This window comes from Thermothelomyces thermophilus, chromosome 1, assembly GCF_000226095.1.
Source record: "Thermothelomyces thermophilus ATCC 42464 chromosome 1, complete sequence".
Classification (NCBI taxonomy): domain Eukaryota; kingdom Fungi; phylum Ascomycota; class Sordariomycetes; order Sordariales; family Chaetomiaceae; genus Thermothelomyces; species Thermothelomyces thermophilus.
Window position 1 is genome coordinate 9,658,412 of NC_016472.1, and position 27,091 is coordinate 9,685,502.

The 27,091-nt window shown below is 57.1% G+C and overlaps 8 protein-coding genes across 8 annotated transcripts; 2 read left to right on the top strand and 6 right to left on the bottom strand.

The window, feature by feature from the left end:
• Positions 1 to 4,441: 4,441 nt before the first annotated feature.
• MYCTH_2299473 (uncharacterized protein) lies at positions 4,442 to 5,973 on the bottom strand. The gene has a single exon (XM_003660726.1). It carries the CDS (start codon positions 5,722 to 5,724, stop codon positions 4,618 to 4,620), a length of 1,107 nt encoding a protein of 368 aa, XP_003660774.1. The 5' UTR covers positions 5,725 to 5,973; the 3' UTR covers positions 4,442 to 4,617.
• A 1,223-nt stretch (positions 5,974 to 7,196) lies between these two features.
• MYCTH_2116256 (uncharacterized protein) lies at positions 7,197 to 9,142 on the top strand (the record flags this gene model as incomplete). The annotated part of the gene is made up of 4 exons (XM_003660727.1): positions 7,197 to 7,260; positions 8,092 to 8,615; positions 8,686 to 8,916; positions 8,984 to 9,142. 4 exons carry the CDS (start codon positions 7,197 to 7,199, stop codon positions 9,140 to 9,142), a joined length of 978 nt encoding a protein of 325 aa, XP_003660775.1.
• Positions 9,143 to 9,218: 76 nt separating this feature from the next.
• MYCTH_2299478 (uncharacterized protein) lies at positions 9,219 to 11,836 on the bottom strand. The gene is made up of 2 exons (XM_003660728.1): positions 10,364 to 11,836; positions 9,219 to 10,308 (listed from the first exon to the last, which is right to left on the bottom strand). The coding sequence occupies exons 1-2, from the start codon at positions 11,571 to 11,573 to the stop codon at positions 9,323 to 9,325; spliced, it is 2,196 nt and encodes a 731-aa protein (XP_003660776.1). The 5' UTR covers positions 11,574 to 11,836; the 3' UTR covers positions 9,219 to 9,322.
• Positions 11,837 to 13,369: 1,533 nt separating this feature from the next.
• Positions 13,370 to 14,144, bottom strand: MYCTH_2299479 (uncharacterized protein). Its single transcript, XM_003660729.1, has one exon. It carries the CDS (start codon positions 14,029 to 14,031, stop codon positions 13,723 to 13,725), a length of 309 nt encoding a protein of 102 aa, XP_003660777.1. The 5' UTR covers positions 14,032 to 14,144; the 3' UTR covers positions 13,370 to 13,722.
• A 490-nt stretch (positions 14,145 to 14,634) lies between these two features.
• MYCTH_2299483 (uncharacterized protein) lies at positions 14,635 to 16,971 on the bottom strand. Its single transcript, XM_003660730.1, has 3 exons — positions 16,010 to 16,971; positions 15,685 to 15,865; positions 14,635 to 15,619 (listed from the first exon to the last, which is right to left on the bottom strand). Exons 1-3 carry the CDS (start codon positions 16,826 to 16,828, stop codon positions 14,703 to 14,705), a joined length of 1,917 nt encoding a protein of 638 aa, XP_003660778.1. The 5' UTR covers positions 16,829 to 16,971; the 3' UTR covers positions 14,635 to 14,702.
• A 2,521-nt stretch (positions 16,972 to 19,492) lies between these two features.
• Positions 19,493 to 21,155, top strand: MYCTH_2299489 (uncharacterized protein). Its single transcript, XM_003660731.1, has 4 exons — positions 19,493 to 19,801; positions 19,867 to 20,180; positions 20,327 to 20,748; positions 20,855 to 21,155. Exons 1-4 carry the CDS (start codon positions 19,649 to 19,651, stop codon positions 21,103 to 21,105), a joined length of 1,140 nt encoding a protein of 379 aa, XP_003660779.1. The 5' UTR covers positions 19,493 to 19,648; the 3' UTR covers positions 21,106 to 21,155.
• A 49-nt stretch (positions 21,156 to 21,204) lies between these two features.
• Positions 21,205 to 22,528, bottom strand: MYCTH_97480 (uncharacterized protein; the record flags this gene model as incomplete). Its single annotated transcript, XM_003660732.1, has 2 exons — positions 21,205 to 22,135; positions 22,365 to 22,528. 2 exons carry the CDS (start codon positions 22,526 to 22,528, stop codon positions 21,205 to 21,207), a joined length of 1,095 nt encoding a protein of 364 aa, XP_003660780.1.
• Positions 22,529 to 23,485: 957 nt separating this feature from the next.
• Positions 23,486 to 26,687, bottom strand: MYCTH_104802 (Formylmethionine deformylase-like protein; the record flags this gene model as incomplete). Its single annotated transcript, XM_003660733.1, has 2 exons — positions 23,486 to 25,687; positions 25,825 to 26,687. The coding sequence occupies 2 exons, from the start codon at positions 26,685 to 26,687 to the stop codon at positions 23,794 to 23,796; spliced, it is 2,757 nt and encodes a 918-aa protein (XP_003660781.1). The 3' UTR covers positions 23,486 to 23,793.
• Positions 26,688 to 27,091: the final 404 nt, after the last annotated feature.

Consider the following 27,091-nt stretch of genomic DNA (forward strand, 5'->3'; position numbering starts at 1 on the left):
TGCCGCTCGCAATAATCCATCCTTCTCCAAGCCTACACTACACCAGCTACTCCTTACGTACGCCACGGCACTAGTTATATAAGCTGGTCTTGAGAAGTGACGTGCAGCAGCAAGAGCTGCCCCTCCCTTAATCTCCACAATTACACTAGTTGGCCAGCCACCCCCTAGCAAGACGCAGGAGTGTGTGTACGGATTCTAATACGGATTCATTCATCCAGTGAATTCTGATCTTGGGGAGGATAGTTAGTTATACTAGCATCATTTCGGGTCGCTAATATCAAGTCGACTTTGTCGCTATAAGCGATTCATTACTAGAGCACAAAAAAAAGGCACAGGCATCATCGGCCCATTGTTGTTATCCGTACTATCACTACGATGACGATACGACGCCGACGACGATGATGACCACCACCATCACCACCACCATCACCATCGGCAGCTGTTCTGCTCGCTGTATGTATGTATGGTATTGTGCCCGTACCATGTGGAACATCTCGTGTTGTACATACTACGTCTGCACCATTTCTTCCCCCGCTGTCCATTGCCCATTGCCCGTTGGCCGTTGCCCGTCAACAACGTCCGCCTTACTCGATCCTCGGCTCCCCCTTCCTTGTCCTGGCCTCCTTCCTAATGCATGGAAAGAGCGAGACGGAGGGCGAGATGAGATGACGGCCTCTCAAGCGGACGCGTGATTGGCCCGCCAAGATGCATCCATCACCCTTCGAATTCGGGGCGCCACGTCGCCTTACTTTTCCCGAGTTAAGTTACACTACGCTAGCGCAGTGTAGCCCAAAGGCCCTGCCGTGTTTCCTGACTGCCCCGGAATGAGCAGACTGCATGGGGTTTGCAGGGAGGTGCATGCGGGCCCAGGTTCCGATGCGGCGTGCGATTGGGCGTTCTCTGTGGGTGATGATGCACATGTGTGTGTGTGTGTGTGTGGGTGTGTGTGGGAAGGCTTGGGAAGAGAACATGCAGACACAGACATGGAAGGGAAAATGTGAGGCTGCCCATGCAACGCATCGCTTTGATTGGGCGGGCGGCCCACGGCCGTTGTGATACCACTCTGCAAGTCGGTACCCTTTCTACCCTTTTTTTTTTTGTTGTTGTTGTGGACTCTGAGCTCTGCTGGGGCGTGCCGCTTCGTCCGTTTTCGTCGTCTTGCTTCTCCTTCCCTTTTCGTTTAAATTATACCTCTGTACCCTTGTCTACCAAGTAGTTGCATTCCTCATCTTCGGTTTTGCACAGTGTATTAGTGTAAGAGGAATCCGTTAGGTACACTACAGTTGTTTCGCTGCAGTCGGCCATCGCCAATCAAGTCGATAATATGTTTGGTCTCCACTGACCGTGCACTGACTTGGCCCAAGCTCCCTTCGGCTGCCTGCTTAGTGTAGTGTTGCTTGGCAACTTGCCTGACGGGCTGATTGAATGTTTCCCATCTCCCCGCTTTCCGGTTTCCCTCCTGACGCCATCCATCAGCCCAACACCGGCGATGCTACGCACAACAAAGACCACTTTTTCAGCTGTCTCGATTTTGGATGCACATCGGGCACATGGATCCCCTCACATCTCGTCTGACTCAAAAAATCTGCGAGTCACATCTACAAGCGTCATGCTACACTCACGCGGCGTTTGCCCCGTCAATCTTTATTTTCAGCTGCTTGTTTTCCCTCTTCCTTTGTCACTCATCCATATCGCCGTCCTATCAGCCGCGCCCGCTGAGTGGCTCCCCCGGGCAGGCGATGTAGTTTGTTTGCCGAATGTCTGGATTACGGACTCAGTGGTGTCGAGCCCATCCCTGAGAGATCGGGCGCATCGCCAGAAGAACCCGGGCAAGGCGCGGCTTATCCTCGGGATCGGCTTGCCACCACTTCGCGTACTGAAGGAGTTTGTCTCGCCCTCGTGACCAACGGGAGGTCTGTCTGGTTGCCCGGCCTCTTGGGACCTCTCTAACTGTCGATGAAGTCAGAGAGGCTGGCGGCCCGCGTCCTCTCCATCGGTGGTGGTCCAGGTTGACGAAAAACAACCATGTTTGCCCAGCACCACACCTCAACCCCCCCCCCTCCCCCCTTTTTTGTTTTTCTTTTCTTTTCTATGGAAGATGGCGCCTAGTCGGAGCACCGCCAATACACTAGTTCGGTTGTTGGAGCCGACTGACGCACGCCTTCCGACAGTCGCATGAGCCTGAGCCCGCCTTGCTGATCCCATCTCGGGCGGCGACGGCGACGGTGTCGCGCCAGTCGTCCAACATTGTCCACCCAAGTGGCGCACCGTCATTGCCGAGCTACACTAGCTAGTCTACACCACCGCATACACATGGCCCAATACTCGGCAGCACAAGAGCGGATCCTTTGTGGGAAGACGGGCGTGTCGTTGGGACGCGTTGCACGGTGGGGCCGATGCAGGTCGAGCGAGTGCTTTTGCGAGTGCTTGCATTAGCGCCCTCGGGTCTGCCTTCTTTGTTCTCCAGCCCTTGACTCGGTCCCTGCCATGATGTGGCGCGGCGACGCCCTTGGGCTGCATGCCTGGCCCTCGCTTGTCCGCGGGAGTGCATATCCGTATGTACAGTACACACGGCTTCATACTATGCCCGCGCGCGCCAGCGCGTTCGGATGGCTCTTGTCCCGGAGCTGCTGTGATGCGGCTCGGGATATTGGCGGTGAAGGACAGAGCGAGCCCACCCACACAGTTACTGTTCGGGTATTGGGTGCAGCTGGTTGGTTAACGGCAGAAGAACGGCATAAACACCGTATGTAGTTGAGCTCAGTCTCATGTGTCGTCGGCGAAGAAGCCCCGGAGACAACCCACCTTCGAAGCACATGCCATTTAGGTAGCTCAGTCAGAGATGTGCTGAATCTCCATCGTCGATATATTTGCATTGTGTAAACAAATTACCCGCCAAGCTCTGCGGTGTGCGACGCATTGCATTGGGCTGCGAGCCAACAGCTACCGCTGGTCCATGCAGCACCCGCAGTGCCTCTCAAGCTTCACGCCCCGAGTTAGGCAAACCCCTACGACACGGAGGGTGGTGTATACCTAATCTGTAGGAGCAAGTGCGCTGACCACCCAGCCATGGAACCTTAGTAGCAGCATCCGGCTCTGATAATACGGAGAAGATCCCCGTCGTCCCTGTATACTCGGTACTAGTAGTAATCGGGGGGCCCATACAGGTAATGCGCCGTGCTGCTCTGTGTCGGGCACACACAAGTTTCCCGTATGCGGATGGGGCTTTGTTGTCCTGAATATCCGCGCGAATGACTCCCGTCGAGGTTGGTATCTCGCCAATAAGGCCGGAGTGGCTTCGATACCTTGGCCCATCTAGGCTTGAAGGCGTACACCTTATTTCCTCGCTGTGTGATGTGTAGTAGGAGACCACGTGTAGCTTATCCTAGGACCGGGAGGTTCTTCAGCTGCACATGCATGATAGTTATCCCACTTCTTGAGGCTTCAACTGCGGACATAGTCGGGTGTTTGTAGATGTTTTGGGCATTCCTGGACAGGAAAGCTCTGGAAGCTAGCATCCTGAGTCCATAAGAGAGAGGCCGATCTGAACATGGTTCCCTGAGGCCCGGTGCTGTGGATGGCTTCTCTCAGGGGGGTGCCATCTCCCCCTCGAGGGCACTAACGGAGCCTGCCAGGAGATGACTCGACACGAACAGGTCACTGGACCCTCTTGCAATGTGGCAATCCGACTTCTCGAGTACGAACGGCAAATGATGTCTCATCTATCTTGTCGCGTGGCGTGTATGAGAGACCAGCCCAGTTGAGCGACGGCTCTGCCTGTACATACAAGAAACTCATGGCGGGGCAGAGAGAGGAAAGTACTGTTGGCAACGGATCACGCCCGGTTAACCCAAGCACAGAGGAGAGGAGACAATGACCGGGTCCAGCTTGAGTGCGCCGGCATCCCGGCAGCAGTTATACGTCTCGGACTGCAGTGGTCCTCTCGTCGAGTTCGTTTGTCCATCGGTGCTTCAACCCGTGACTCTGGCGCGTAAGGGGGTGCTTAACCAACTCACGGGTGTAACCACCAAGAGGGGTGGCAAGCAGATTGAACTTCGTAAGACGCAGTGTAAACGTTCTTCCCTGACCTTCCATGCGTCGGCAAGAGTTACGGAGCGACGCGCAGCGGGGGACAAACACAATATGAGAAATGGTGATCCTCGCCCCTCTTGTTCTCTCAACTCGGTTTTGTTACGTAGCACAACAGAGCAGGGCAATGTAGAATCACGGATAAAGGAAGAAATCCAAGTCAATCAAGCCTTTTAAATAACAGGAGATGCGAGAAACGCACTCGGGGGATAGAAGTATAACAGTGGGAGTAAGGGAGAAGAAACTGACTGGAACTGGAAACGTAGATTATAGAGGAAGAGAGAAGGGGGGAAAAAGGGAAAATAGAATTGAAAGGTTCTTTTTTTTCCTTGTTTGAGCGATGCTCAGGGCAGAGAACCATTCCGTCTACCAAACCCCTTCCAAGCTCATAACAATCTTCGCCAGCATTGATCATAACCGCCACCCAACTTTCTCCCTTAACCTTTTTCTCCGTACAAAGCAGCTCAACCGGGACATTAGGCAGATTGCAGGCCCTCCGCGTCGGTCGGACTGGGTCGGAACTGAGCTCTAGTCGGAAGGCTTGATGATGGTGGTTGTCCCGTCAGGCGACTTGATGATGGTGATGCCGCAACTCTTGAGGAAGGCGGTCAGCTTCTTCTTGGCGGCCTTCTCCTCGGCCGTCAGCTTGTCCTTGTGCAGGAGGCTCTCGAGAGCGAGCTCGGCGGCCTCGAGGTTCGAGCACTGCGCGGCATCCCGCTTGCCGGGGGTGAAGGTGGTGCCCGTTCCCGGCGGCGCGCTGATGTTGGTGATGCCCGCGATGTACCTGAGGGCTGCCTTGATGGCCGCGATATCCTCGAGGTCCTTCTTGGTCTTCTTGCTCTTGTTCTGCAGCCGGATAAGTTCCTTCTCCAGCTGCTCGACGGCCCCCTTGGGATTCGTGGCATAGTCGGGCGGGAGCATGACCCCGCGCTTTTTGGTGCTTGGATCGATGCCGCCGACGATGGGTGGCAAAAGGCAGGGTGGCTGCTGGTCCAGGGGAGTATCGGTCAGGCAAGGGGGCAGGTCGCCCTGGCCCGGTGTGATGTCACCTCCTGACGGATCGCCGATGACTGCTTGTCGCTTCTTTTTGGTGCTCGGTTCAATGGGGCCAACGATGGGGGGAAGAAGACAGGGCGGCTGCTGCTGCAGGGGGATATTGATCAAGCATGGCTTCGGGTCGCCGTCGCCCGGGTGGAAGTCCCCGGTTCCCGGCCAGAGCCAGATCTGCCGCTTATCGAGTCCTCTCTTCTTCGTGCTTGGGTTGATGGGACCGACGATGGGTGGCAGGATGCAAGGCGGTTGCGTCTCCAAGGGGACATCGGTCAGGCAGGGCTTCAAGTCGCCGTCGCCCGGGTGGAAGTCTCCCGTTCCCGGCCAGATCCAGATCTGCCGCTTATCGAATCCTCTCTTCTTGGTGCTTGGATTGATGGGGCCGACGATGGGCGGCAAGAGGCAGGGCGGTTGCTGCTCCAATGGTACGTCCGTCAAGCATGGTTGCAGGTCGCCGTCACCCGGGTGGAAGTCGCCGTTGCCGGGGCCGAGCCAGACCTGCCGCTCCTCCACCTTCCTTGCTGCGGGTAGGGCCTGGACGGCACCCAGGCCGATGAGAGACAAAGCAAGAGCCGAGCCGACCATGTCTGCGGCGTTGGACGCGTCTGCTCAAAGGGGGGATGATTCCGTTTCCGGCAGGGTCCGTGGCGGGCAGAAGATTCCAGCGTCCCTGGACGGAGACGGGCACACGAGGATTGATATAGACCTGGACCGTCGGCCGCTTGCCGATAGATACGGGACAATCTACTCCCGTAGTCGCCATGGCCCCCAAAAGTGAGGAAATATTTATAGAAGCCAGGCAGCAATAACATCGTGCGTCCGCCCCGCTGCTTCCAGAGAAGCGTGGGAAGTGGTGACATGGTCCGGCCGCATCGTGACGGGTTTGTTTGGTGGCGACAATCTCTGTGCAATATGGATTAGATGAGGGAGCGAGGGCAGGACCTAAATTCATCATATGGTTCAGCATATTTACCCGGGGAGCTTGACCGTATTTGTCGGCCTCTATCGGGCAGTCTCGGTGACCCCCAGCTTTGAAGTCAAGCAGGCGAGCCAAAGTTGGGGTTGCACTGTCATAAATTGTGCCTATAACCGCGGCTCAAAAAACCCAACCAAGTTTGGGGTGTTCGGCGGTTTAGGGCCGCGATAGACCAAATCCGCTGGAACTGAATTGTAGGAACGCCATATTCGGCTATTTTTGGCTCGATGTGGTGCTTTTCCTCGCAGGTGTTCCAGGACTGCATCCCTCATGAAGGAATGGAATGGACACTTGCTCATTCCCCTGGGCCATAACCCAAGCACGGATGCGCGGCGATATTGCTGCAGCTTGCCGAAGAGCCAATATGGTTTTGCACCTATGGCCCAGGAGGCTGGCGTTCTAGAGACTTGTATCCAACGCACACCATCGTTGTTTCGACACGGTGGCATCGTGAACTGCCAAGCCAGAGAGGGACCGATGGCGACAATGCCGAAGAAGCTCGCGGAGCAAGGGCACCGATTATGTTATAAGGGAGATGGCTAGCCGGCGAAGCACCTGCCTTTCATGGCGAGCGGCTGCGCTGTGCTTTGGAGCGCCATATCGCCCGGGCCGCTCGTCGTATCCGTCTCTGCTGTCGTCATTCGCTGCTCTGCTCTGGTCGACAACTCTCCTCGGTGACCGAGTTGTTCCCGTGGTGTTCGCTGCTGAAAGGACACCCGACGGTAATAGATGGCCCCAAGAATAGAAATAAAGTTGGCCGAGCACCTCACTGACCCAGGTATCTGGAGACTGGGCGTGCTTGACAGGTTGTCTTAACTCTAGCCTGTTCCGGGAACAAGGAGAATGATCTGCCGTGGCAGCTTCGATCCCGTCCTCCCATCCAGCTCCATTTTCGGCATGTGAAGGACAGTCTGCCAGGGGGCCAGACGCAACGCTAATGTTCGGCTCTTGTGTGAGCGGCCTCACTCGTCTTCCATCATCTACTGTGTAATGTAGTGTTCAATGTCTGCTGAAACAGTGGCTGAAAGCGTGTAACTAATTTGGAGCAGGTTGGGACCTCAGGACAGCGCTGGCGGGCGGAATGGCTTCGTTGGTTGCTTCCTTGAAACTCGTGCTTTGGTGCGGGCACCATCTCGGCACAGCAAGTAAGCGCTCGATAGCGCAAGCAGGTCGCAATTGGCTTTAAAAATGACACAGACAGCTTCAGTGAACGGAAAATACTGAGCCCCGTAGTGATGCACCGCAAAAGCACGCGGGTTTTCGGCAGCCAGGTTTGTTGTCCAGGACTGCGAAGATGAGTGAGTGCATCCAGTTGCGGCGCTGGATGGACCTTCTTCCCACAAGGTCTGCCACCGAGGCAGGCAGCAGTGGGAGCTGGCGGCTGTCTGACAGCTGTTAGTCAGGTGGTTCTGCCGAGCCTCGGCCAAGCAGGTGGAAACCTCCCTTCTTGCTTGTTGTGACGAACGCGAATCCCAACAAAGAAATTGTTGAAATCCGGGGACATGGATTGCTGCCGCGCAGCGTGGAACTCCCCACTGCTGCATGTAAAGGAACGCAGAGAAATTTGACCGTGGATGGGAAAGACCCGACGGCAGCAACATCCTCAAACCCACCGCTCTGACGCCACCGCCGCGGACGCGCATCGGGACTCGTAAAAATAGGGAAAAAAAAGTACGGGGGCTCGGTCAATTACACTTGTCACATACACCGTGTTACTGTCATACATACATGCGCATAATTGCCGTGTAATCGAACAAATAAACCCCCTACCCCCCACAAAACAAACTCAATGACCATGCCGCCCACGACGCGGAGCAAGAGCAGAGGCCGCCCTGATCCGGGCACGGCGGATGACGGCCCGGCCCCAAACTCCGAAGGGGTTGATGAGACACCGTCCGGCCTCCGGCACCGCCGCCGGCGGTCATCGGGCTCCGCCTCGGCCACGGCGGCGGCGGCGGCGGCAGCGGCGGCCCAAGCCATCCGCGACACTGCCCAGGCCATCGAGACGGGCGTCGAGGCCACCGCCCGCCGACTGCTGCTCCTCCACTGGGACGACCTGCCCCCCTGGCGGCGCGACAACCCCTCCATCCGGTCGGGCTACCGGCCCACCTCCAACTCCTTCTTCGCCTCCCTTCACAGCCTGCTCTACCTGCACAACGAGTCGGTCAACATCTGGACCCACCTCCTCGGCGCGGCCGCCGTGGCCGTCGGCGCCGCCTGGGCGTACGGCTTCCTCCTGGAAGAGGTCATCGCCCCTCGCTACGCGACGGCCAGCAGCGCCGACGCCCTGGTGTTTGCCTGCTTCTTTGCCGGCGCCTTCTGCTGTCTCGGGATGAGCGCCGCGTATCACACGCTGTCCAACCACAGCGAGGAGGTGGCCAAGTGGGGGAACAAGCTCGACTACACCGGCATCGTGTTCTTGATCGTGGGGAGTTATGTGCCGGCGTTGTGGTATGGCTTCTTTTGCTGGGCCAAGTGGTTGACCTTTTACCTGGGGGCCGTGAGTCGATCCCTTGCGGGCGCTATCGTTCGTGACGAGGTAGTATGAGGCTTCTGACCAAGGGTGGTAGATCGCGCTGCTTGGGCTGGGCTGCTTGGTGGTGTCGTGGTTTGAGCACTTCCGCACACCGGCATGGCGGCCGTACAGGGCACTGATGTTTGTTGGGCTGGGGCTCTCCGGCGTCGTGCCTGTCTTGCACGGCCTCACTTTCTACGGGTACCGCGAGCTCGACCAGAGGATGGGGCTCAGTTGGGTGATTCTCCAGGGTGGCCTGTACATCTTCGGCGCCTTCTTATATGCGGTGAGTACCCCGAAAAGACGAGCAACCAGAATGGGGGTTGAGCGATTGCTGAGCTTGCGATGTAAAGGTTCGGTTTCCAGAGTGCAAGTGGCCGGGCGCCTTCGACATCTGGGGAAGCTCTCACCAGATCTTCCACGTCTGCGTTTTGCTGGCGGCGTCGTCGCATTTGTACGGCATGATCAAGGCGTTCGACTTCCATCACGGCATTCTCGAGGCACAGTGCTGAGTTCAGGGTCGGCCGGAGACGAGGCCGCTTATAGATAGACAAGGTATAGACATTAGATATCGAACTCTTCGGGATGGGTCGCAGTCGCTCGACGCTTCGTGATGAATGCCGGAACACACAACTCAGGCGGCTGATTACGCTGGCCAGGTCGCGACAGGATGATGCACTGCGGGGATCCAATCATTCCACCCCCAAGTCCATGACTTTGATCAGCCCAGAAGCCATTGCACATGCAGCCCAGCAGCTGAACTGCACGTTGGGATTCCACTGGATCGTCGTCAAGCGCGTCAGCGGCTCGTGAATGACCACCCGAGACGCGAGTTTCTCGTCGAGCTCAGCCTCGCGGTCCTCGGTCTCGGCCTCGTCACCCGCTCTACTCTTCCTCTTCCCGGCCTTCTTCTTCTTCTTCTTGGCCTCCCGCTTCTTCCTGTCCATTTCTTTTCGCTTCTCCGTCCTCGGGTCGTCGTTTTCTTCAGGCAGAAATCCCTGCAAAATCCTCGCCGCACCTCTCAGCCCGGACATCCCGGCCGCATTAGGTTGTTTGAAAGAATCAGTGGGTCTGTACTCGTGCTCAAAGACCTTGAGCTTGCGCAGAGGCTCGCCCTTTTGCTTAAAAAGTTTTTGCAGTGCGTTGCACCCAAAAACAGAGCCGTCTGCGCAACCCACCAGGATGAAGGGATGCGTTGCCCCTGCTGAGACACAGGTGAGGGTGTTCGGGCCGGTGGTGATGCTGCGTGCTTGGCAGAAGTAGCGATGGTGCAGGAAGGCGATGGTCGTGTTGGGCGTGGACGACGGGTAGAGGGCCATGAAGCCCTGCATCGGCTCGTTCCAGCACAGCAAGTTCGGCTGGAAGCTGATGGCTGGAACCGGGAAATACGTCATTTCGGAGCTCGGCTGGGACAGGTCCGTGAGTGTCGCGCAGCCGCCGACCGGGATGGATGCGACGAGGTATGGGTTCGAAGGGTACGCCGAGCAGATATCGATAACGTAGGTTGTGTGGGCGCCTACGCGCTGCAGCAGCTGGCGCGGGTAAATGGACCACAGGGTGATGGAGCCGTCGGAGTGGCCTAGGGCGATCCGGTTCATGTTCACCCAGGTTAGGCAGGTGACGGTGACGTTGTAGTCTTCGGCAAGGACAAGAGCCACGACGGGAGTCTCGATCCATTCTGCGTACCATGTCAGCGGAGAGAAGCATTGACCGGGCGCCCGGACCCAACGTACCGTAGAGGGGGGTGTCCTCGTTCTCGACAACCTTAGTGTCGATGACGCGAGCGGTTCCGTCGTCGGTCAGGAGGGCCAGCAGCCCGTACAGACCGGAAGAGTCGAGAGCGACTGGGCAGAACTGAAGCCGTTTCGGCCGGCCCCAGTTGAAGCATTTGACGCTAAGTAACCGCGGGAGTTGGGCGGAGGGAGAGGGTAGTTGGCCCTGGCGCCTTTCACCGGGGATGAATTCCCACAGCTGGACGCACCCTGCAGTTTTGTCAGTCGCGTCCTCCCTCGGACCATCCCCGCCGGCCGGTTGCTGGTCAGAAAATGGGACCGTTGCCACAGCGAGGACCTGGATGTCTTGCCGAGACAATGGTGCCCATGATACGGCCAGGGGTATGCCTCCGGTATCCAGCATCCAACCGTTTGGCGTCTTGTTGGGGGCGTCAGGGTGATTGACCGGGAGACCTGTTGGTGAGACTGACACGCTGCCACCTTGGCTGAGCCTGACCTCTTTCTGCCTGTTCCATGGTCCCACGAGGGTGATGATATCCCCCTCTGCCTGGGGAACGAACCGCCGGCCATCGTCGGGAGAAAGAACACGAGACTGCTGGATCTCGGGAGCGCTGACCTGGAAGTCGTCGTACCAGGCGAGCGCCCGCTTCTCCTGACCGCGCTCGAAGCCGCGGGGTAACCAGGGGCTCGGTATGACGCCCTGCTGGTCTTCGGGAGGGAACCGCGGGGGCAGCACGGGGAACTCTGACCAGCGGATCTCGAGGTCCCAGATGACCTTGATCCGCTCGTACTCCGGGCCATACATGGCATCGCGGAGGGCGCTGTAGCGGGCATAGCGGCGCAGTGGTCCTGCGTAGACGCGCGTGACGATGCGTGTCTCGAGAGGGTAATGGGGAATGTCGTGGAAGCCCTTGCGGCTTTGGATCATGCCAGCCCCGGTATTTCGCTGCCTCTTGGACTGGCTGGGGTCTTCTTGCGGTTGCGGGACTTTCGCACTGCCTGACACTTCCTCATCCTCGCTCATGAGCTCGCCGTCTTCCTCCTTGTCGTCATCGTCCTCAGCCTGTGCTCCATCTGGCTCTGCCTCGAAGTCGTCATCTTTGGACTTGTCCTCTGGCACAGTGATGGTCTCTTCGTCGTCGTCGTCGTCAAAGACAATAGGTTCTTCCACATAGCGCTTTCTCACGCCCCGGGTGCTGCGGAGGCGCATAGCTGGGGGATGTGAGAGCCAGCCAATTGCAGTACTGCGAGAGTCAAGTTGATGACCTAGGGTTGAGCGTCGCTGTGATGTGTGAGAGTTGGTGATGGCCCCACAGCGATTGTTTTTGTCGCCAACCCGAAATCTCCAATTCTTGAGGTTCTGAGAGTGGCGACAATCGTAAGGGCAATTGTAGGAAAGAAAATAACACACAAAGATGAAAGATATCTATTTGGCCCTGTTGCCTGCAATGGGGCAAACAATGCTGATTTGGATGATGAGAGTTGAAGTTTACAAAAACGACGTGAATCGGTGGAGCCAAGAGCATTCTCTTTTGCACGTTGTATATAGGGGTTAGGGTTAGATATCGGCTGCAGCCTAGGAAGCATGTCTTGAAAGTGGCTGAGGAATTGATCCATTATTATGATTAATGCTGATTTCATACGAAATCTCCATGCATAGCCTGTTCCAACCTAGCTTTTCAGAGTATTTTAAAATTTCTGGCAGCCTGCGCTTCGATTCGCACTCAAGTATCGAGATTACAGAGCGCCTCAGATTAGACCGGGAACACAGAATCAATCAGTGACGGATGGCAGAACTGTGGTGAGTATTGGGTTTAATTACAATTCCGTGAGAGGTTCCAACCTAATTAACACATGGGTCCAGTCTGAGCGAAATGTATTAACAGCTAAAGTGGCAAATGCACCTAGGCCCAGTTTGCAGCAGTACATAGGTAGAACTCATTAATTAGTGATAATTAACAACTACAGAGCTTAAAAGACCTCGCAGGCATGGTATGTTCCCAGGCATGTCTGTCGGGGTCTTTCTCATACGTATGCATGCGAAATTGTATGAATGGAAGCCCACATTCATTTTCCGTGTTTCAGTTTCTTGGATTTAACATGGTAGTTAGTAACGAGAGGGACAGCCAAAGCCGTAATACCAAATCGATTCATAGCAAGCATATTCTCATTCCAGCCGGCCTCTTAGCGAATAATTATCTCACTTTAGAATTGACATCCACATTCATGTTCGAACGTTCCACTTCCCAGACACAAGAGGAAGTCACCACGAGCCCCTCCTCTCACTCATCCGGGCAACTCCGAGGCCCCTTCCCGGCGCTCCGAAGCCCACCGTCCTGGAAGCTGGTGTCGATTTGCACTCCCTTCCCCGGCTACAGTGGGAGCCGACGAGTAAGTCGACGGCGATGACAACGAAATCCCAGCCCGCTGGTTTTCCCAGCCAGAGCTGGCAGTAACCGGCGAGATTGGCGGCGGAGACACATCACCCTGCAGCTCCGGCCATGCTAGCCACGGCCCGACAGCGCCGGTGCCACCGCCACCGCCACCGCCACCGCCACCGCCACCGCTGCCGCTGCCGCTAGGCAGCTCTGAACAGGCCACCTCTGGTCGCAGCGGGACCTCCGGGCTGGGCATCTCGGCGAGCGGCAGTGCTGCGCCTTTGCTAGGTGGACTCTGACCGGAAGGAACCGCCGCGACCACCTGAGAGTGTGGAGCGGGATTGGAAGGCGTCGTATCGTTGTTTTGATCGTTGTCCTTGCCGTTGTTGGCGCGGCGGCGACGGCGGCGGCGGAGCATAACTACCACCAGTGCGGGTAGCGCACCACAAAGGAGGATGACGCCCACGGCACAACTGATGCCGATGCCGACTTTTACGCCGGTGCTGTACGAAGTGTGATTGCTGGAGTTGGAGCCATCCGCCGTTGGTGCGGAGCTTGGCGCTAGCGGTAGAGTCGGCGGTAAGGTTGGCGAGGGAGGCGAGATAATAGATGTCGGGCTCGAGGAAGAGTGGGCGGTGGAAGAAGACGTGGAGGACGGGATGGCGGACGGCAGGTGACCAGGAAGCCACTCGATCCAGCCCCCGGATGCGGTTGGGAGAATCGCGATTGATCCGATGATCGACCCGTCTGTGAAGGCGGCGGTTCTCGACTCGATGTTGGGATCGCAGGTGCAGTCATCGCCCGTGGTAATCGTTGACGGCTTTTCCGTCTGTTCGCATGCTATCCTTGATTTGGTATATTAAGTCAGCATTTGGTCCTTGTAGCCTCGAGAGAGAACGGGGCGACCGCACGAGGCACCCACCATTGGTTGGGTCTGCAGTATATCAGACCAGCCCATGGATACTCTGGAGGTTGCGTTTGTCACCTGTCAGCTTTTGCCAGGGCACAACTCATTGTGGTAGCTACCGTCATACCGTCCCACAATGTCTTGTCGGGACAGCTCTCGTCCTCGTAGTCGGGGTCGGTACAGCCCGCCAGGTAAGTCGTGCCGTATCTGCCATTGTAGCAGGCGCTGTCCTCGAGGCAGGTGTCCTCCGCCTGACAGCAGTGAATATTGCCAAATACCGCGTTACCGCAGGGTATGAATCTCAAGTTGGAAGTCTTTCCTCGTGCGTAGAAGCAGGTGCCGTTGCTGATGGATTGGTTTGGGTCGGCTATCTTGTAGTTCATCTTTATATTTGTGGTCGCCCGCTCAGTGCCTTTGGACGAAGAATCCTAGGTCGAATAGCCGGTAGGTAATAGCGTTCCGGTACCTCTGGGTGGTACATCAACCGTTGGGATGTGGTCACGCCAGAGATCTCAACCTGCCTAGCATAAGGCGCTAGTACTTAGAGGATAACGTGATTGATTCGAGTCTTGGGCCCTGAGTTGGTTCCTATACAACGAGGAAAGGAGTGGGTCTGAATAAGTGGAAAGGAAGGAAAGGAGAAGGGAAAAAATCGAGATCTAATCTGTCTGAGAACACGGAAGGAACCCTAGAAGGCCGTAATCACTTCCTTCCCAACATTTCTGTGCTTGCATATTTCGTGAAACAGTCCGGGTCGCGCCCAATTTTTCAGCATCTTGTCGCCTTCATCTCTAATTTCCTAATCTCTTGTGTAACTACCCTACTTTGCCACCGCAGAGGCCTTGGATATCTGGATCGACGCTCGAAACTCAGCGTTGAACTTTTCAACTGCTAAGAACACGCCGGCACTTTGCAATCAATATTACTGGACTGTTGCCGCAGAATTCATCTTTAAGCGCACATAATCATAATTTTATATACACTTCGACCTACGCTAATGTCACACAGACCCCCTGCTGCTATTAATTATTCGGTGCTACCCGAGCGAAATGGATCATTTCTTCCTGCACAACCGCCCATTCTGCGTCGGGATCCACGGCAATTGGTCCGTAATGTACCAGTACTCGGAGCCGACGGCGGTAGGCGCATAGAACAGACCGGTGGGGTCGTACTTTTTCTTGAGTTCCAGCAGCCTGGGGTAGTGGTCGCCGTAGAAGGACTGCTGGAAGTCGGGCTCGTTGATGTCGCCCTCGGACGCGTAGGAGCCGCCGCCGGGCGAGACGGCGCGCCAGCGGGCCATCCAGTCGTTGGTCAGCGTCTCGCTGGCCTGCTGGATCTGCGCGTCGGTCGCGTTGGCTGGCCACGACGCCCCCAGGATAAAGAAGCCGGTCGTCCTGCGCCACGCCGGATGGACGCTGTTGGTCTGGTTGACGGCCGGGTTAGGCGCGGCCCGGATGTTGTAGCCGACTAGCACGCCGCCGCCCTCGACCGCGTGGCGCACTGCCGCGAGGGTGTCGTTGAGCCGGTCCGGCTCGAAGCTCTCCTTGGGGAAGATGCGCGAGGCCGCGTGGTTGTCGTAGGCGCCGACCTGCTCGGCCGCCGGGAAGGCGCCGTTGAACGCACTGAACATAGACGGATACTCGGTGACGTTGGGAGTGATAGCGATGCCCAGGCCAGCCAGGTCGTTGAGGAGGGGCGTCGCGAGCTCGGTGAGCTGCGGCTTTGTCATGTTTGCTCCCCACAGGGGCATCATGCTGAAGAGGTACTGGTCGGGGCCGATACTGACGACGATGAAGTAGCCGTAAGCGCCGGCCGCGGTGATCCTGTCAAAGTAGCTCATATAAACGCCGAGCGACGCAAAGAAGGTATCGGTTGTGACGTTGGGACTCGTGGTGTAGGAATAAGTCATCAGCGTATTGGGAATCTTCGGATAGGCCCGGATGGTCACCGAGGTTACCACACCATACGTGCCTGTGACCGTGTTAATTAATTAAACGAGTGCCAGAGACATTCGGTTCGGCAAACCCTTGACTTACTGCCACCAGCGCCGCGGAGAGCCCAGTACAGGTCCGGGTTCGTATCCTCGTTGGCAGTGACGAACCGCCCGTTGGGGAGCACAACCTCGAGAGACAGCACTTGATCAGCTCCCATGCCCAGAAGGGCGGACATGGGCGAATGGCCGCCACCTGCAATGTAGCCACCCGCAATGCCCACGGTCTAAAAAGCCCCGTCCTAGTTAGCTATTTATCTCGGTAGGTAGCTAGTAGATCTGTAGATATTTATGTAAGGATTTCCTTAGATCCATGCACACACACACACACAAAAAAGAGGGGGGGGGAAGGAGTGATTATCTTCACTCACCCTACACTCGCCGCCGACCACCGTGACATTATTTTCCTCGGCCGCAGCATACAGCTCTTCCGTCATGATGCCGCTGCCGAGCTTGAAGGCTGGCCCGCTGTAACCCCGGCAGTTATAATCAGGCAAGAACTGGATGTCGCGGAGCTTGTGTGTCCAGACGGACAGAGCGCCGGCGCCGATGGACCGGTCGTTGAAGTCGTGGCCCGTATTCCGCACGACCAGGCGAAGGTTGGTGTTGCGGGCAAAGTTGAGGGCGAGTTGGATCTGCGAGACGTTGGTGGCGGCGACCGAGTAGGCCGCGTAGCCGCCCAGGGTGCAGTTGCTGCCGTCCGGGTCGTCGGTCGGCAGACAGGTGCGGCCCTGGTAGAGGGGGAACATGGCCGAGGTCGGGTCCTCGACGTGCATGCGCGGATCGCCCCAGTGCTCCGTCACGTACTCGCACGCCGCGGCGTCGCGCTGGGGCCAATTGTTGTAGCACGGCGCGGCGATGGGAACCGTCTCGATCAGGGCGCCGCCGAGGGTCGAGTTGAAGAGGGCCCAGGTCTCTGGCGACGGCCACGAGGCGTCGCCGGGCATGGCTTTGCAGTTTGGAAGCTCCGGCCCGCCATTTTCGGAGGCGGAGGCCGCGGTGTCGACAGGGTAACCGAAACCAAAGAGCAAGGGGTCGGTGCTGGAGATCACCTGGTCAGTCAGTTGAGCGTCCTCCCACGCGAACCGTGTCGGGCACTTGTCTGCCGGGGCCCCGGCGATGGTCCGCTCGGCAAAGAGTGCTGAGACGGTCGCGAGAGCTGCGGACCGGAGGGAGAAGGAGGACGTCATCTTCTTTGTTGACTTGGACTAATTATTACTTGAGAGTCGTCTCGCAAGTTGCAGGTTCAACGTCAACTTTGCAAACCTGCTCAGATCACTCTTCCCAAACACTGGAGAATAATCGATCACTAGCTCCCCCAGCTCGGTGAGAACATTCTTATGTATGACATGTTGCTCGCCCTCAGCTGTGGAGGAGAGGGGGATCGGTTCCCGGAAAAAAATATCTCAGCTAGTGCCGCCAGATACCCAGTCACACTGGCTGGCACCCTTGATCGCGGCCTGGTGTTGAGGATCCAACCATGCCGAAAATGCTACCTGCCCACATGAACTACGCGCCGCGGTCGCGGGGAGTTGACCGCATGCTGCGTATGCCCGAAATTTTAGCCAATCCGGGGCGTCCGGGTCTCATGTTCCGCGCATGGCCGCTGCTGCGCACAAGCTACCGTGGGCGACGGCTCAGACCACTGCGGCTGCATTCCGAAGCCTTCTCGAATCGTCAACGTTGCGGAGCAGCAGCAATACCCTGTAGCATACAGGGACGCTAGAACAGGCTATGCACCGGGTAGATGTAGCCGGGTTATCAGCTAACAAACCGAGTCTCGCCTAGGGAGAAAGAATATTGAAAAAAAAAAAAAGGAGTGTAAGCCCGCTCGCCTGCTCCCGTCTGCAGTGATGAACATGTAATTAAGTATGTATTGTACTGAACAGTACAGGCCCACCCAGAGGCTAATTGTGATCTCGAATTAGCGATAATACGTACAGGCCCCGGTCTTGCGCCCGCACGGCCGGACCTAGGGTTGCAGATCTGAGGCGGGGGTGTAAATCCTCAGACCAGGCTGACACGAGTAATTACGGGTCCTGCGTGCTCTATACACTGTAGTGAGATTCCGCGGGGAAGGAGGCGTGCCATCTTGAATCCTCATCACCGTCAAAGAGGAAGCAGATTGGTTCAGCCGCACCCGCTTGACACGATTAGGTCCCTAAGCGCCTTTAGGTACCTAATTACCCGGTAGGTGATATGGATGCGTAATTATGTTAATGAGTCAAAACTGGTGTTGCCTGGCGGAACCTGGCAAAGCCTGCGCAGCGATGAGGCTCGGATATCGTGGTTTGAAAAAGACCTGGGATCGTGTGGCGCTGAAGCCGGGAAGTTCGTCCCGTCGGATCGCATTATCGCTAAAGGGCATAATTAGCGAATGTCGTGCACCGGAACTGGACTCTCTAGCATTCACCTTCAACCTACCCTTGCTCTTCATCCACGTTGAATCTTCGGGCAGTGACGACCGTGAAGGGGCGTCCTCTTGTGATGGTGATCTCTTTATTCAGATAGTCGCATATGGATGGATGGTTTCCTGACGTGTTGTGGTCTAGGTTGGACAAGACGTTATTATGCACATCCTCTGATGTGGTGCGCGGTTGTAATGAAAAGGCGGGAGAGGAGCTTCTTCAAAAGTACGACTCGCTAGAAACCGTGACGAGCACGAGATGCTTTGCATAAGCAAGTTAGTAAGAACAAGAGTAATCTATTACATAACGAGGAGGAACCAGAAACATACGTAAGGATAAAGATCACTTGAACAATTGTGGATGACCTGAAGATGTTGATGGAATGCCGGTGCATTCCCAAGTCTCGCAGGAGAACTTGCCATGTCTTGGGAGAAAGACATGCTAGTTTGTATGGAATGATCACAACTAGCAGTCAATGGCCCGAAACCGTCCCGGACAGCCAAGTAGAAGAAGAACCGATGACAACCTCGGAAGCTGTTCCCCAAAAAGGTTCAAGGGGCCCCTATCCCACTTCTAATACCTCATATCGCAATGACCGGTGAGCAAGTACATAGACCTGAAGTGGCTCAAAAGGGCGTGGAGCGGGAACGGTTGTCCATCCTGGCTCTTTCTTCCAGGAGTTCGCCTGAGGTAGACTCGTCGGATTTCGTAATAGGGCTGAATAATAAAGCCAACCCAGAAACTGTTCGCATTAGACCTCGGCCGAAGCTGGCTTGGAGCATGCACGATAGTTATGTCGTCTGTATCTCCCAAGCGAAGATGTTGCAATTAGGAGCTCTTTGCCGTACGATTTGTAATTCGTATGACGACGGGAGGTTGTTCAATTCTTGAGCGACGATATCGGAGGCCAGTGATGCCATCATCAGCGATCAACAGTCCTCATCAGTTAATTAATAAATCAAAGGTCGTTCGCCAAGACATAATTACTGCGTAAGCGATCTCTGGCTGTTGAAAAAACCCTAATTACCCGGACTTAAGCCCCAGAAACAATGGCGTGTCTCCGTTCCCCGCGACGTGCCGAATGGGGACTCAACCACAAGTGATGTGGAACGCGACTCGCACTCGCGGAAGTCGATGACGCGATTCACGCCGCGTCTAGCATCACCTCCCAACCCGCGACGGAGGTGGCCGATGTAACCGGTACCCTTGGAGACCTCAACGTTCGCAACACGTATCCCCCACCCTAATCCCGTCGAACCTGCCTGCCGCTGTAACGAGCTGTGGAGCATCGCGTGGGTTATCAGATCGGTCCCTTCCGGCCGGAACACCCTCTCTTGTTCATCTCTATCGCTGCATCGTACTTGATTGGGACATACTGGGGTTGCGCAATCCCATCCATGCTGTTTGCCATTCCTAACGTCCGACCCCGCAGGTCGGATCGCGGGGCGAGATGGTGACTTGGCGGGTTAAAAAGAAACGAGTCCGCTCCGGATCTGAGGATGAGTTGTACATACATCAAAGAAGCAGCAGCCGAGTAAAGAAACCGCCGGCTGTCCCAGAACACCACCCGGTTGGAACACCAACAGAAATATTTATCCAAAGATGGCTCCCTCCGCAGTCGAAACCGAAACGGTCACGGTCCCGGACGTATCCACGCTGAAGCTCCAAGCAGTCGCCGGGCCGTACAAGGAGCTTGCAGCGACCAGGTATGACGCTGAGGCCGAGGCTGGATTGAAGGGCCACAAGGCAGCCAAGGTTAGTGGGCAAGAGGGCACCTCTCTCGGTCGCGCTGCACCGACCCCTCCGCTGACCGATCCCAGTACCCCCACTACCTCCCGACCTGGAACCACAACGAGAAGTACCCGGCCCTCGAGCCGTTCGAGCACTACGAGCACGGCAAGGATGCCGACACTTCCTATCCGAATCTGCTTCCCGAGGGAACCGTCAAGGTGACGCATCTGACCCCGACCATCGGCACCGAGGTCAGGGGTATCCAGCTGTCTCAGCTGAGCAACGCCGGCAAGGACGAGCTGGCTCGGTTCGTCGCCGAGCGCAAGGTGGTCGCCTTCCGTGACCAAGACTTTGCCGACCTGCCGATCGAGAAGGCGCTCGAGTTCGGGTCGTACTTTGGCCGGTATGTTGCAGCGCTGCCCTCCTAATTTCTTCTTCACACACACAGCGCAACCCCCCATCCCTCCCTCCTTCCCGAGATCGGCGTGTGTACATACAAAGTAAAAAGAAACATAACTGACCGTGGCGAAACCCCTGGGCGCTCTGCAGCCACCACATCCACCCGACGTCGGGTGCCCCGGCGGGCCACCCGGAGGTCCACATCGTGCACCGCGGGGCGGGCGACACGGGGGTGCACGATTTCTTCGCCAAGCGGACGTCGTCGGTGGCGTGGCACTCGGACGTGTCGTACGAGCAGCAGCCGCCCGGAACGACGTTCCTGTACGTGCTGGACCTGCCGTCGACGGGCGGCGACACGCTCTTCGCCGACACGGCCGAGGCGTACCGCCGCCTCAGCCCGCTCTTCCAGGAGCGTCTGCACGGCCTGCGCGCCACGCACTCGGCCGTCGAGCAGGCTAATGCAAGCCTCGCGCGCGGCGGCGTCAAGCGGCGCGAGCCCGTCATCAACGAGCACCCTATCGTCCGCACCCACCCTGTCACGGGCGAGAAGGCGCTCTATGTCAACCCTCAGTGTAGGTTTTTTTCCCCTGTTTATTTTTTTCCTTCCCACCCCCAAACCCACCCTTCTGCCTCCCTCTCCATTCTCTTGGAATGAACAAGAGCTGACAAAGTGGGAAGTCACCCGCGAGATCGTCGGCCTGAAGAAGGAAGAGTCGGATGCCATCCTGAAATTCCTGTACGACCACATCGCCTTCGGGGCCGACTTCCATGTACGTGTCAAGTGGGAGGAGAAGACGGTCGTGGTGTGGGATAACCGGGTCACGCAGCACTCGGCGCTGGTGGACTGGAAGGATGGGCAGAGGCGCCACTTGGCGCGGATCACGCCGCAGGCGGAGAGGCCTTATGAAACGCCGTTTGAGCGCAACTAAAGCTGAAGGAAGAAAAAGCAAGTAAAGTCGGCATGAACTAATTATATGGTGTTGGGGTCGAGGGTGAGGGGGGCGGTAGTGATTATTAGCGATTAGCCGTCATGTGAACGGAATGGAATCAATTGCTGCTGCCTGGCTATCGGATATCTTGGTGTTATCGTCCTGGGCTTTATTGTTCATGCGACGTCGTTTTTGCTCTGCCCTCCTCGCTCGTAGCCTCGCAAGAGGGTCGTCATCTTCATCATCGTCGTTGGGAGTGGCAACATGCTCACTCGTAGATGCGTCATTGGTGGGAGATTGATATCTCGGAAGCTGTGTCTTGCTGGCCGCGAGAAACGGATTGCTCTGGTTGCTATACCAGGACGTCTGTCGAGGAACGGGCGGTCCCTCGGTTACACCGTTCCCGGGCTCCGGGCGCTGTAGACTTTGTCTCTGGGGCCAGGGCGGTTGGCCATCGAGGTCGTTACCTTCATCAGACTCTGTTGAGATCTCGTACTTGGAGGGCTCCAGAGACGGCCCTCGATGTGTGCCGCCGGCCATTGTGACGCGCTTCTCAGGCTTCATGGATGGGACCGCGTGATTTCCCGGATGTTGGTGAGAGCAAGGACTGGCGTCCGCCGCCCGTCGGTAACTCGAGCCTGGCCGCGTGCCGATAATGGACGTCAGCGGAACATTCTGCTTCCTCGGACTGTCCATTAACCCTTGCAACGATGTAGCCGGCCGCCGTGACGGCTCTTCCTCGTCCGAGTCGATGCTCGCCGCCCGTTTCCGGAGGGTTTTGGCTATTCCCTTGCGTTGCCTAGCCGCCGTGTCGAGAGCGGCATGGCGCCGTTTCACAAGATCCGTCATCTCTTGGGTAACGGGCCGCGAGATGTTTTGAATGGTCTCGGCATTCTGAGACTTGGCGAGTCCTTTGAGTCGCTGGTACTCGGCGGTGTGGAGGTGCCGAGTGAATTCCCCAGCCACGGCAAGAAACTCGTCCTCAACCATGCGGTACATATCGTCATGGTCGATGCCTTCGATCATGAACCTGATAAGGATCAGCGGCTGCGGTTGCTGGGGCCAAATCTGGTTTACAGAGACACAGAAACATAAAGACGTACTCTTCCTTGGGTGGCTCAGGCGGGGGTGAGGTGGATGGCGAGCGAGCTGCCTAAAGTTAGCCTCAGCCTCATTCAAGGGCTGCTGGGGGAATCTGGCTAATGGGATAATTACCAGGAGTAGAAAAGAGCCCCAAGCTGCGCCTCGGCTTTTTGGACCTGTCTTCTGGAGTCTCTTCTCTCTTGGGTACCGGCGTGGGGCGGTGAGACGGAGCAGGACTGCGACTGGCTGATGAAGGGGCCGGACTCGCCGATGCCTTGGGACGAGATGGTGCCTGCTTTGTCGCGTGGGTGCCGACCTTCCACGGTAGCTGTCGGGGCATGGCGAGCGCATCGGCCTTGACCCGCAACTCGCTATATGATCGAGATAATTGCCGTTTCTTCAAGTCGTAATGGCGTGTATAATTAATGTGTAGCTTGATTCAGAGGTTACGATTCAAAGGGCGGTCTGAACAGCACTGGATGGGGTACAAAAACTCAAATGTGCTTGTTGAACAATGCGTCAGCGGTTGAACCATCGAGCGAGTATTCAATGTAAAGCGCTGTTGTGCAATCGGTAAATTGATTGACAATTGTGCGCATATCTGACATTGATGTTGCTGGCGGGTTGAATGTTCAATGTTTGACAACGAAAGTCAGGCAAGCCAACAAGCCAAGCTTCTGAAGACGAGGATCAACGCGTCGAGGGCTTAGTCAGCTCACACCACATACCAAGGCAATAATTGCAACTGCAACTTCAGATACAAACTAATTAGCCCTCGCAGTTCCAGCAGACGAGCACTTTATTAATTAGTGATTGCTGGCCGAGGGGGTCAAAAAAGGTCTGGATTGATCTGTGAATTCCCTCAAGCCGTTTATAATTGTTTTGGACTGGCATACATTAAATTTTCCGGAGAAAGATAGCGTAATTACCTAGTTAACCCGTCCCTTTCGTTTTTATTTCCTTAAAGTTTTCTTTCATCTCTATCTTATTACATGTGTTCTATATCACCCATGTCATTGGTGTCGCAATGTGCCAGTCAAGAGCACCAATCCGATCATCTCGCGGTTGCGGCAGATAATTAATGTGAAACTGCAAAAGCGACGCCGAAATTGCTGCTTCCAGCAATTGCACCTAAGTAGGTATTCTGACAGATAGGTAGTCATGACGAAACACGAGTTATTAATTAGAGAGAGTACGATAATTACACTCTGTTACCCAAATGGGAACCGGATGTTTGATAAACTGGGCCAGTTTCAGACAATGGGCCAGAAAACAAGAGCTGTTAATATGTAATTATGGTATACAGAGGACGTCAATTGAAGTATCGGAGCCAAGCCTAATCTTCTTTACATACCGATTTAAAAACCATTATCCAAAGTAGAGAATCAATACCTAGTCCCTTTAATGCGCACCGTGCTCTACCAAAAACACAAAGAATACGAACGCCAGTCGCCCGTCACACCTGGCCACAGATGAAGAAATGCCCAAATAAGGGGAAGAAGAAGAAAAGAAAGAAGAGGAAAGAGCAAAAAATAAAAAAAATAAAAATAAAGGCGAGATGGGAAAAGAACTAGTCAATGCCCTTCCTTCCATTCCATCATGTCTTTATTGCCAGTTCTTATGGAAACTAAAGGCGCTCAACCGATTCCTCGGCTTCCCCGGCCCGAACGTGGCCGCCCTGGTCCTCTCGACCACCTCGCTCGGCGCGAACCCGTAGTACACCTTCCCGGCCAACAACAGTCCGCCCGGCCCCGTGGCGCCGCCGCCGCTGCCGCCAGCAGCAGCCGCCGCCGCAGCGCCCATCCACAGGCCCGGCACGGCCATGGCGAAGGCGGCGGGGGTCCCGACGCTCGGAGTGGGCCCGGTCCCGCCGCCGCTGCCAACACCACCATTATTATTATACCCAGCACCGGCAGTACCGCCGGCGCCGGCGCCGGCGGCGATGACGCCGTAGCGGAGCTCGACGTCGAGGACCTCCGCGGGTACCTTCCCCCACTTGCTCGCCTTGCCCTCCCAGGGGAGCGCGTCCAGGCAGGGGGCGCGGGTGGCGGCGACGATGCTGGAGACGCGGGCGTCGCGCGGGCGGAAGTCGTTCTGCGCGAGCGCCGCCGACCCCAGCACGACGGCGAACAGGGCGGCGCCCACCGCCGCCGCGTAGGCGCCCCACAGGTCGCGCTGCTTGTACTCGTACGCGTTGGTCAAGCGCGTGCGCACGCACGGGTAGGTTGGGAAGCGGGTGGAGTTGTTGTTGTTGTTGTTGTTGTCGTCGTCGTCGTCATCGCCGCCGGGGGTGGTGGCGGGGAAGCTGGCCGGGGTGGTGACGCCGCTGCGCTGGTCCGGCCGGGCGGCCCACGAGACGATGACGAATTGCGGGTTGGATAGCAGCGATAGCGTCATGTTCTCGTAAAACGCCTGGATCTCGGAGATGAGATTGGGCACGGGCAGGTACGTCTCGGTGTCGATCAGGCGCGTCTTGGACGCGTCGGTCTCGACGATGGCGTAGGGGGCGTACTGGATCTGGCCGCCGAGGTATGCGCGCATGCGCTTGCCGAGCGAGTGGTACGCGGCCGTGACGCGGTAGTTTTCCACGTCGGCGGGCAGGACGTAGTTGGACTCCGGGACCGCCGTCGTGTTGTCCTTGGTCCCGTCGGTGGCGTACCGGCCGGGAACGAAGGTGGTGTTGATGATGGGGCGGAGGTAGTCCCGCTTGAGGACTGTGGTGATCTGCTCCGAGAAGGTGTGGTTGAATCGGACAGTATAGTTGGTAAGGTAGTGCTCGCAGCGGACGACGGCGGCCTCGAAGGCCGTGTCCCAGCCCGGCACCGTCCGGTTTTCGGGAGGCTTGCCCTGCCCCGTATGGGCCGAGTAGCCGATCCACAGCACGGGCTCCGTCCGGAAGGCTCCGAGATGCTTTGGATAGGGAGGCTTCATCTTGGGAATACCACCGGGGAAGACGTCCACCTGGTTGCTGGCATACTCCCCCTCGTCGACCACGGCCAAGTAGCCGTAATTGCCGTTAGGCGCCAGCTCGCCGGCGTTGAAGGGCACGCCCTGCCGCTTGAGCGCGTCCTCGTCAAGCCGCCGACCCCTCGCCAGCTCGGAGCATTTGTAGCCCGGCGCCTTGAACGAGATGACGTAGCTGCAGTTCCACCCGCCGCCGCACGTCTCAAGGCCGGCGTCGCGCCTGGGAATGACGGCGCCGGTGAGGGCGCTCTGGGCCGCCACGAGCTCCAGCTGGGGGCTGCTCTCGGTCCAGTAGTCAAAGAAGGTCTCGTTGAAGGGTGTGTCCACCAAGCCCACCGAGTCTGCGACGGTGCTGTTCCAGAGCGAGAGCGAGAGGCCCCGGTATCCGTTGAGCTGGTCGAGCAGCCTCCAGTTCTTCCACTTCTCGGCCTCGAAGTTGAGAGTGCGGATGCCATAGCACTGATCGTGCTTGACCTCGGTCCGCGGAGCTACTGTCAAGGTGGCCGGAGTAAGAATGACGGTCAGGGGAAAGAGCCTGTAAGAAGTCAACAAGAACTGTTCCGCAATATTCCCGGGAGTATTTCGTCGGCCGAGATGCCACAATCGGGACGAGGTGACGCGCCGGGGAGGGAGGGGGAGAGGGGGAGAGAGAGAGAGATGGGACACACTGACCATGCTAGAGCGGCCAGGCACACGGCTACACGAGCCTTCTTGATGAACTCCCAGTTCAGCAGGGACTGCGGCTCGCTCGCCGCAGCGAACAAGCAGTCGATGGTCCGGAGTCGCAGCGTGTTGTGGATGACGGTCACCCAGATCTGCTGCTGATAGGCGAAGATGACGGCGGCCACGAGAGATGCCTTGACGGCATAGGACAATAAACCGCCGAAGCGCATCATGCGGATCTGGTCGTCGGCGGGCTTCCCGTCAAGGCTGGTGTAGAAAGCGTGGTGACCGACGGCGAAGGCGAGCCCGAGGAAGAACATGAGGTACATGGGCCACCCGCCCGATGCCATCCTCCACCCGGTTGAGTTGGCAAACCGGTCAAGGAGAGAGCTCCCGGGGCCATCAGGTGGCGGCGCTGCGCTGTCATATGGGTGATGGTAGTACGGGGGGTGGTGGTGGTGGTGGTAGTAGGAGTAGTATGGGGCTCCATCCTGGCCGGCGACGGGATACTCGTGGACCGCAAAGTTGGACTTGGACGTCGGGTGAACCGGCGGTGGAGAGGTTGACGGGCTGTCGCTGTCCTGCTCGAGCGAGTCCCGAGTGACTGCATAATAGTGATTATAGCTCGCCGGAACCTGCGCGATCCCGTCTGTGGCTTCGATGCCCAGGCCCGTGCTGGAGGGCATAGGCGCAAAGGAAACTTGAGAGCGTTGTGGCGGGGATGCTGGCGAGTCGAGGTCCGGCGTTGGCGCTATCGCATCCCACCCGCTGTTGTTCCCTTGCTGCCGTCCGTGCTCGGGCCCGTGGTGTTGAAGGTATGGATCATAGTCGCCATAGCCCGGCCGACCCTGTGCCGACGGTCGTTGCTCCATGGTGGCGGCCAGAAAGAAGAGCTGGGAGATGCATGCATGGGATTGCCAAGGTGGAACGACGAGGGGAGTTTGCGGAAACTTGACGCATGCACGCCATGTCTCCGAGGGCTAGCGGTGATGATGAGATGGGCCTCTTTTGCTGCGGCCCGAGGATGGCGCCACGTTACACCACCATCCCAAAAGGTAAGAACCGCGTCACATACTGTGTAGTGTAGAATGTTGGCTCGGACGAGACCGGGGAAGCCGGGGGGCTTGCTCTCTTTGACCATGGATAGCCGAGAGTACTCCGTACGGATAGCCACAGTACTTCGGGCTTGGTCGTAAGTTCATAAGATGCTCGGGTTCGCCGTCATTGAGCACTTCTCAACGGCGTAACTAAACACCATCGATCTGGTTTCCACAGC

What these genes read in the sequence shown, in the direction of transcription:
- MYCTH_2299473 (XM_003660726.1), bottom strand. Translation starts at nt 5,724, where the DNA reads ATGGTCGGCTCGGCTCTTGCTTTGTCTCTCATCGGCCTGGGTGCCGTC.
- MYCTH_2299478 (XM_003660728.1), bottom strand. Translation starts at nt 11,573, where the DNA reads ATGCGCCTCCGCAGCACCCGGGGCGTGAGAAAGCGCTATGTGGAAGAA. An exon ending in CGAGGACACCCCCCTCTACG is followed by an intron (nt 10,309 to 10,363) that starts GTACGTTGGGTC and finishes CATGGTACGCAG; the next exon opens with AATGGATCGAGACTCCCGTC.
- MYCTH_2299479 (XM_003660729.1), bottom strand. Translation starts at nt 14,031, where the DNA reads ATGAACTACAAGATAGCCGACCCAAACCAATCCATCAGCAACGGCACC.
- MYCTH_2299483 (XM_003660730.1), bottom strand. Translation starts at nt 16,828, where the DNA reads ATGACGTCCTCCTTCTCCCTCCGGTCCGCAGCTCTCGCGACCGTCTCA. An exon ending in TGGTCGGCGGCGAGTGTAGG is followed by an intron (nt 15,866 to 16,009) that starts GTGAGTGAAGAT and finishes GGGGCTTTTTAG; the next exon opens with ACCGTGGGCATTGCGGGTGG. An exon ending in TCTCCGCGGCGCTGGTGGCA is followed by an intron (nt 15,620 to 15,684) that starts GTAAGTCAAGGG and finishes ACACGGTCACAG; the next exon opens with GCACGTATGGTGTGGTAACC.
- MYCTH_2299489 (XM_003660731.1), top strand. Translation starts at nt 19,649, where the DNA reads ATGGCTCCCTCCGCAGTCGAAACCGAAACGGTCACGGTCCCGGACGTA. An exon ending in AGGGCCACAAGGCAGCCAAG is followed by an intron (nt 19,802 to 19,866) that starts GTTAGTGGGCAA and finishes GACCGATCCCAG; the next exon opens with TACCCCCACTACCTCCCGAC. An exon ending in GCTCTATGTCAACCCTCAGT is followed by an intron (nt 20,749 to 20,854) that starts GTAGGTTTTTTT and finishes CAAAGTGGGAAG; the next exon opens with TCACCCGCGAGATCGTCGGC.